At 36.6% G+C, this 9,235-nt stretch overlaps 1 protein-coding gene across 3 annotated transcripts; it reads left to right on the top strand.

Annotated features, from left to right (window-relative positions):
- Window positions 1-4,755: 4,755 nt before the first annotated feature.
- On the top strand, window positions 4,756-8,018 carry LOC306735181 (tetraspanin-3-like; the record flags this gene model as incomplete). Of its 3 annotated transcripts, XM_079216629.1 has the most annotated exons (7): window positions 4,756-4,818; window positions 5,623-5,814; window positions 5,941-6,015; window positions 6,349-6,450; window positions 6,604-6,756; window positions 6,937-7,020; window positions 7,882-8,018. In XM_079216629.1, 7 exons carry the CDS (start codon window positions 4,756-4,758, stop codon window positions 7,972-7,974), a joined length of 762 nt encoding a protein of 253 aa, XP_079072755.1. In that variant the 3' UTR covers window positions 7,975-8,018. The 3 variants fall into 3 exon arrangements, with proteins under 3 accessions (XP_079072755.1, XP_079072757.1, XP_079072756.1); XM_079216631.1 differs by lacking the exon at window positions 5,623-5,814; XM_079216630.1 differs by lacking the exon at window positions 5,941-6,015.
- Window positions 8,019-9,235: the final 1,217 nt, after the last annotated feature.

Raw genomic sequence — 9,235 nt, 5'->3', positions numbered from 1 at the left:
AACACACGTAAAGGGGTTTTTTTCAATTTATTTTGATGATGATATTTCACATTGTCTTGTAGTTGAAAATTATTTATATTAAATAAAATAATTATTTGCACTGCTTTGACTTTATTCTACGGCAGCTACATTATAAGGTATTAATAGATCACGTTTTGATTCACTGTAATTCTGTCGGCACACAGACATGCTTCTTTATGCCTACTTATCCTTCCTCTTGTGTTAGGGTCGGCACCGACCTGCTTTAGGTGTTAAATAAATGTGCATAAAAGGACCACCTAAAATGTGCATATTGCATCAAGGCTTTTTGGCTTTGTCAGGAACCTCTATTTCAACAAAATAAAACAAATTACAAAATGTTCACTAAATTATAAACTGCTCTGGTTGAAATCATGACCTTTGTGTTGTTAGGGTCGGTTTCGACCCAGTTATAAAAATAAGATTTGCTTGATTGGTTGTTGTTTTTGACCTTCATTTTGTGTTTGTATTCAAGTTCTATTGCTGAAAAAAACCTTTTTAGCCTTTTTCTTGAAGTAAATAGACGTGGGTCGAAATTGACCCGTAACACCATAGATGTTACTATAGTTAATAATATTAAAATAAAATGTATTTAAGAGATGTGTTCTAATACCGCTCAGTATTAGTCAGGTAACACAACAACCTTTTATTTATTGATATGATTCTCTTGAGGTTCATTTTACCATTTTTTTCAATTTAAATTGAGGGGTATACTGACAAAGAAAAGGCCCAGAGGCACACATCAGAAATACTAAAACATACAATACACACTTCATGGATAAGGAAGCCTAACAAGGTAACCATAAGATGAGAAACAAATTGGATGATAGATACTTGTTTTTAGTGTATTTTACAGCTGATTTAAGACATGGGTCAAAACTGACCCGTTAACACAAGAGATGGTAACAGAAAGCTAACACAAGAGGAAGGTTGTTTGTTTCTTAATAGAGAATATAGCATATCGAAGTCCTGTTGTGAAAAACACATGATTCATTGGGGCATCAACAATGCACGTGATGCTTAAACTTCTAAAATAACACAGAACAGTTTCTATAATTGTGTTAATCTTGGCTTACAAACTTTAACATTGTGTTTGCCTCTGCAAGGGTCTGATACATTTGACCTGCACAGTCCTTATTTATAGGCCCAACACTAACAACTGACTGCTGAGCATGAGTAAGAATGCTTTTCACTTTTGTAATAAAGGCATTTCCAAAATAACACTTATATAAATCAAAATATAGGCATCTTATATAAATCACACAATATAGTTGTCTGGATATGTTGACATTAAATCAATATTATCTTTTGTACTTTTCCTTGTCCTTGTATAAAGGGATGATTCTCTCGATCAATAGTGGTGAGGTGAGATGGCCCATTCTTTGCCGTGGGCTATCCATCGTAGATAAAGGGAAGGCTATTTCAATATCTCTCCCACAATGCCTTGACTGTTTCTTCCGTATTCAGAGTAGCATGTGGTGAGAGGAAACAACTTTAATCCACTATTCAGATGAGAGTTGTGTAATCTAGATTTCTGGTTAACTCAACAGTAAGAAACTGAGAATAAAGAGTTACTGTCAACAGTTAATTAGGTCCACAAAAATGTCAAACAGCCTTAAAAACTGTAACATTCAGGCGTAGAACGTTATACAGAAGTAGGTTAGGCTAGACAATTGGGTACAATTTGATAAAATGAGCCTTTTTAGTAGGCAACATGAAATTTGAGTCTGAAACATTCAAATGTGCATTCAGCTTCAATGAGAAAATTGAGTAACTTAAAAACACATTTTCTCGTTTTGGTTCAAATGTTCTTTTTTGTTTCCTGAAGTGCAAACTGTTCCTCAGTCTAGCATAGCTTATTGCTTTTACTGATAGCACGTGTACACAAGATGTTCTCGTCTGCATTTCAATTTTGAGAGAGATTTCATCTTCAAATGCAAATATTGTGTCTTTTATTAATTAACCTGAAATGTTAGGCAACTGCATGTTATTAATCAGTCGCACAGAGCTGCTCAATATGTTGAGTACAATAATAATTCAATTGTGTGCGTGGGAATGAGTAAATACAACTGTCCTCTCAGGACTTAAAAGTGCAGATCCAAACAGGTTGCAGGATGGTGTTAACTGTAGAGGAAGGCAATCTCTCCACTCATTTTAAAGGTGTCACTCCTGGGGGAATGACAGATTACATTTAGCATATGCTCTCTGTTTACTTTGAAATTGCTGCATTGCTTAAGTAAATGTTTTGTTCTTTTACACGCTCAGATGTATCCAATAATCCCTCTTTCTGTCGACCTACACAATAGCTGAATAGCTACGTTAATCCAAATAAAATGAGTCTGGGAGCAACTTCAATATTTAATTAAGCAATTGAGTTGTGGATTGCACACAATGTCATTGAAAAAAGATGGCCCTAATATGTTGTATATTCACTATTGAATTGTATCCATCAACAATATTTATTTTCATCCAAGAGGACACTAAATTCTCTGCTGTGATTATGATAATTCAAATAAAAAGTGAATGTGGTTTAAATAATCCATAGTTTAGCCGTGTATAATAGCTAATAAAAAGATTATGACTATTGCATTATTCCAATCAGCATATAACAACACAGCAGAAGACCAGAAGAACTATACTGAGGCTATTCAGCATATGGGATCGGTTACATCGAATGCTGATGCTCAATGAAGGCAATCTGCAGCCACCACAGACATTGACCAACATATCCTCATCTTGAATAGGTTACGTGGGAATTTTAATACTGATATTTTCATTTTCTGATAGTCAAATCTGTTTTTGTTTTTTTAAATGCAGTGCTGCAATGTCATCCAAATCATGCCCTGGTATCCGAAATCGCTGCTGTGTGACAAATTCATATTTTTTTCAGGAAGGGATCAGTAATCCCTTTATTTGCTTCTGTTTTAAGGAAAGAAAACAGCAACATGATTTAGAGTCAACACATTCTCATTTTACCTTGTCACATACTGACACTTTATTATTATTTATTTTTTTGGACAGTTTTGTATAAATGTGTTTCTGTCATGTGTGAGAGCATTTACACTTCAACAAACACAACAGACAGTAGAGGACATCACTCTGTTCACCATACAATATAGTGATACCTCTCGAGGCAGCTCAATTTGCTTTCGCGCACAAGCAATTTATGATGATTTATCATTTTTGTCACTACATTGAAATGAATAAATATGTTTTCATCTGACATGTAGAAGTAGAACGTGTAAACCCAACCGAGGCCTTTTGCTTTTTCAGTAAGAGAAGCCACACTCTGAATTTAACCAAGGTGATTTCCCACAACATTAACCAAACAGCCATTATTGTCCATAGTGAAAAGGTCTGTGATGTATATAAATCAGTCACATATTCCTTGGCGGTTAGTTGTAAGAAAATATCACCCAAATTCAAAGGAATACTTTGGAACTTTTTACACCCTGCCTTTGACTTCCTGTTTATCTGCTTGTTTCTATGTTTTATATTGTTCTCTCAATTCTTAGCCAACAGGTAAAGTTGATGCATAATTCACTCAGCAGATGTATGTTGTGTCAACAGAAGTATAGCCTTGGCTTGTACTTGAATTTGTAAGTGCTCAGTTTGAACAACCAAAAGCGTACAAAGACAAATGTGACGAGCTTTAACTCAATACAAAAACGAAAAGGCTTCAGGCACCAGTCCAAGTCATTATGGATTGAATGCCCCAAAGATACAAATATTCAATTGAGTAATCCATCTTGCCCTCAGAGGAGATTCATCGGTTTTAGTAAAGAAAGCATATCAAGTTCATTCATTTCTACTACGGGACTGTATTGTGTTTTATTATTTTATTCAGACTGAACATCTGAAAAATGTATGTAGTCATCCTCAGATTTGTCATATGGTTGTAGGGTGTTTCTACCAACCGCTTACACTTGATATATCTTCCTCTCATTTGAAACCAGTGTAAAACCAGCGATGCTACACTGCCACCATGTGGCAGAAAACCCAATGAAATAAACCCCCAAAGCAATGTATATGCTGATGCTGACTGTCAGTGTTTTTCAAGAGGCTTACAGTAAACCTTTATGTTCGTAAGAGGGGAGCTGTTTGTTCAGAAAAACACCCTCAAACAAACCATTTCACCAGCATCAGTTAAAGCGGAGTCATTGCCGGCCTACGACCTACATTGATTTCATGCCATTGTGAAGTCAGCACACACTGCATTTATAAAGTCATTATTTTCTCTCAACTACTAATCAGGCAGACCCAGACAGGTGAAAAATGATTGATGGTGACAGAAATGGATGACATTCAATCTTCTTCTTAAAATTATTCGTATTGCTTATGACACCTTACATCCCACTGAATTAACTTAAATCCATTATTTGGTGAACAAATTAAGCTAAATGACATAAATATATGATGGCTGTGTAAGAAAGTGTGCAACGAAAATGTACAGTATATTGAATGCACACGCCGCACTGTTTACATAGGATGCAATGCACATTGTTGCAAAGCTCAACGTTCAAGTATAGTCCATCACTATTTGTTTTTTGAATGGTGACGTCATTGGAGCATCTGACCTTTTTTTTCTTCTTGCGGCGTTTTCATTGGTCGAGCCCAGAAGAATCTGCACTTTGGGGCAGGACCATCGAAGCCATTTTATTATCATAACAGCAAAGGTGCAGGTGCATCAATATATATTTTTATAGTCACAGTTTTAATTTTGCAGCTCAAGTTACCATGGGACAGTGTGGAATTACATCATCCAAAACCGTGTTGGTTTTTCTCAATCTCATATTTTGGGTAAGAAAAACGAAGGATGTTTGAACAATGTGCAGCATCCCAGAGATCGAGGCCAGGGATGGAGAGCGTTAGCAAGCTAGCGAACTGCGCCAGAGATGCACTGCAGTCTGGAGATGGCGATGCACGAGCTGCTTTTTTAAGGCAGGATATTCACGGCCACAAAGTCCCACGTTAGCATTCACTGTGAGGCGGCACTGGACAGGCTACAGTGTGTCGGTAGCTGCAGCCCACAAGTTGTAGCAATGACGTTATTCAGCAGCTGTTCGGTCCTCTGGCGGCTGCTATCTGAGCTATTGAATCATGGAATTAACAGTGTTGGATTAAGAGATACATGAATATTGAATATTGCTCTGTTCGGTTTATAAAAAAAGAAGAAGTATCATCTCCCAGGATGGATGAAAACAAATGGCCTCTCAAATGTGTTGTGATTGTTTGTCAGCTTGAGCTAAATCTTTTTTTAATGTCTGGAATTAAGTATAATCTTAAAATATTTGTTTTAACCAAGTTATGTATCTCTTGCCTAGTTCCTTTATTCAGTCTTGAATTCAATTTAGCTTTATTGACATGGCCATAATTAAATCCAGTATTGTCAAAGGAATACTAATTCTTAATATGGGGAGGCACATTAATTTATTTACTGTACTGCATAGCACTGCATATTATAATTTAAGATAAACAAATCATCCCTAATTACAAACAGAAAAAAAGAAAATGCATTATAAGATGTAGTTTAACAATTCAATATACAATAATAAAAAAAGTCTTCAATGTAACTTTGTCTGTGCTTTGTGTTTCTCTCTGCAGGCTGCAGCTGGGATTTTATGCTACATCGGAGCCTATGTGTTTATCACATATGACGACTATGACCACTTCTTTGAAGATGTGTACACTTTGATTCCTGCTATCATAATAATAGCAGTCGGGACTCTTCTCTTCATCATCGGCTTGATTGGCTGCTGTGCAACAATACGTGAAAGCTCCTGTGGTTTGGCAACTGTGAGTGTGGACTACTTTGCTAATTAAATGGCTGTGCAAAATCATGAGCAATGTCAAGTAATCATTTTATTTCTAACTCACCTTACTAATAAGCCTCTGAACAGTGTGTCTTTGTTGCCATTTCAGTTTGCTGCCATTCTCCTGCTGGTGTTTGTTACAGAATGTGTGGTGGTGGTGCTTGGCTACACATACAGGGCAAAGGTAAACAGTCTCATTGGACTACAATTGTATTTCACAAGTAAAGTTAAATGGAAATGGGACTAAATTTGCAGCATTTCGACAGAATCTCAAACTTTCCATCTATATATGTGATATTGTATTTTGTGTGACTGTCGGATTTTTATAGAGGATTAATTCATGTTGATTTGCTTAGCCGCTCTCAAGTACTACAAATCCCATTGGGTAAGAGTGTTACCTCAGGGCCCATATTGTAAATTAGCTTTATAATAATGTGAAAAACTGTTCTTTTAGAGATTACGTGCAATTTGCAGTCACTGAGCAGGGACAGTAACTGCTGCTGTGCTTTTGTTTCAGGTGGAAGATGAGGTGAATCACTCCATTCAGAAGGTTTATGACAAGTACAATGGCACTAACACCGATGCCCCCAGCCGTGCCATCGACTATGTGCAGAGGCAGGTAAGAAGACAACATTTTACTTTTGACGGATACATTCTCATGTGAACAGACATTCAAATTTTAATGAATTTACTTTTTATAAATTTCAAATTGTGTTCTGAACTTCAGACTCTGATTATTTTCCCTCTCTATTCTTTTCTTTTGTCCTGTTAGCTTCACTGCTGCGGCATCCACAACTACTCTGACTGGAGGAACACACGCTGGTTTAAAGAATCTAAAAACAACAGTGTCCCAGTTAGCTGCTGCCAGCCCAGCATCACTAACTGTTCTGGCACTCTCACTCGACCTGTAGATCTCTACCAAGAGGTACAAACAAGATGCTAAACCCACAGTACAAAGTCAAAGTTATGGATGGCATTTCCTTTGTTCCATGGCACAAACAGAAGTACGATGTAAAAGGTTTGCTGGTGTTATTCCTGTTTTGTTTTGTGAGAAATGTTGTTCTGCCTGTGAAACTATTTTAATGTAATTCCTTTTCTGTTGTAGGGCTGTGAAGCTCTTGTAGTGAAAAAGTTGAAGGAGATCATGATGTATGTCATCTGGGCTGCACTCACTTTTGCATCTATACAGGTAAGGAGGACAACTTTAATGCCACCTAAAAATTATCAGGGAAAATCAATGCAAGCAGCCAGACAGGTTTAAAACACATCTTAATTGGCAATAGCCTCTCAGCCACTTATTTGGAAGTGAATACAACAGTGAATGTTGGAAAACCCATGCCAATTATTAGTTATTAGGATTTATTTGGTTTAACTCAGTTGAACCACAGATGTTTATAAAGCTGCCTGACTCTCGGACCGCTGATGTTGTTGATGTTGCTAAAATGGATATTGTTGTAAAGCCAATCACGGAGGGTATCCTATAAGGAAAATTTGTAGAATAATCCTAAATCTATGAAAGGACTACAGTCAGTAGGTTAATTAATTCACAAAATATTGCTGCCTCACTGTAGAAAACACACAAAATGCATCTTATTCCATGACTGTTTCAATCAAGTCATTGTGAGAATAATTAAAGCTGCAGTCGACTCTGTCAATACAAACTGAGCGAACAGCAGCTCTGACCTAATTGTGTCAACTAATTCTTATTGTGTTTAAAAGCTCAGCATGGTGGCTGCTGACCAGGAAACCACTGCTCCCAAAGCAGCGACTGACAGCATGCCCAATCACTTAGTATTACACTCAAACATTCTCATTATAACACAGCATGTGTTAAAAAAATATGCTTTTCGGTTTAACATGATTTGCTTACACATTGTGATTTCAATAGCAAAGTGGTAAAAAATAAAAGTAATCCACAAGATCAGGTTGTTTTAATATAAGAACTATAAAATAACGGATCATTAGCGTGTTGTTTTCCTTCCAAGTTTGCTGAAGAGCATAAGGACTTGTATAACAGTTTTTCTTTTGTTCACTTGCTGTCTGCCTACAGATGCTGGGCATGCTCTGTGCCTGCGTGGTGTTGTGCAGGAGAGGTCATGACCCTGCGTACGAGCTGCTGGTCACAACCAACAGCTATGCATGAAGGAGGCAGCCAACCAACGAAGCACTCAATAAATCAAAAGGAACATCACAGGACATGTCCACAGTAGATTTCAGCTGTAGTTATATAAGCCCAAGCACACCTTGCACAATTAATGATAAAATAGTGAACACTGGTGACGTGGTTTGGGTGGGTAGGTGCTTCAAGGGGAAACCAGTTATTTATTGACATGCTTTGTAAGTTACTGTTACTTTTAAATGTTCTTTTTTTCTCCTTACAAATACTGAAATATTTACAGTAGCCAAAGTTGTATATGGCTAATTGACATTATTGATGTTGATGCTGAATTTTATTTCTTTTAATATGACTTGATCAAACTCCCCAGTGAGGATCATAAGAAGTAATTTGGAGCGTAATGCGTATAAAATTGTATTTCCTTGTGTGCTATTTTGCACTACGGCTGGAGCTCTGGAAATATTTCTTGGTTGTAAATTAAAATCAATGCTAAAAAGAGCATGTACAATATTCCTAAGAACTTGGTTGGTAAGAACCAGATTTTGTGAAAATGGAAAAAACTACTTTTTAACCATAGACATAACAGATTCAGTGATTTTTGTCTTTCAATTTCGTTTGTGGAGCAGTGCAAAGTTGTATCTCTCAAAGCCATGTTTGGAAGAAGGAGTTTTTCATATTCACAAATATTCAGGTTGTGAATAATGTATGTTCTGTTTTGGTGTGGATGTTCTCAGAATCAGGCTTCATTAGCGAGGCATTGCCAATGCATACATTGTGAATGAACCTTTTATTCTCCAGTGCTATTGGTAGGAGTATTATCAGTGTTACCTGAAGACCCGTGTACGTGTAGGTTCAGTTTGTTAGTTACAGAAATCCCTCTGTTTAGATTGCTAGCTATATCCTTGCTATCAAATTTATGACACTTTATTTTATAATTTTTTTGTGAAATTGTGCACCATTTTAATATTTTTTAGCTGTTAAGTTGACCCCTAGATATTTAGCTTGTGACGCTGCAAAAAACATGACAAACAATATGGTGTTTAGACTGGAGAACAGGCAGAAGACAAATAAAGTCATACATTTCAACTTGACTGTTTAATTGCCATTTCATCCGCATGACTTTACATGAAATTACATTTTTATTATTTGCTATTTCATCAGTTGTATGACAAATGTGAGAATGTTTAAATACATAGCTACGTTTTCACTTGACATGTGTGAAAATAGTTTCCTCATGGACTGCAGACATATTATTACAGTGCTGGAACCTTCAATCTTCCCCAGCTCA

Source organism: Taurulus bubalis, assembly GCF_910589615.1.
Source record: "Taurulus bubalis genome assembly, chromosome: 4".
NCBI classification, from domain to species: domain Eukaryota; kingdom Metazoa; phylum Chordata; class Actinopteri; order Perciformes; family Cottidae; genus Taurulus; species Taurulus bubalis.
The sequence above is the reverse complement of the archived record's forward strand: the minus strand, read 5'-3'. Positions and strand labels throughout refer to the sequence as shown.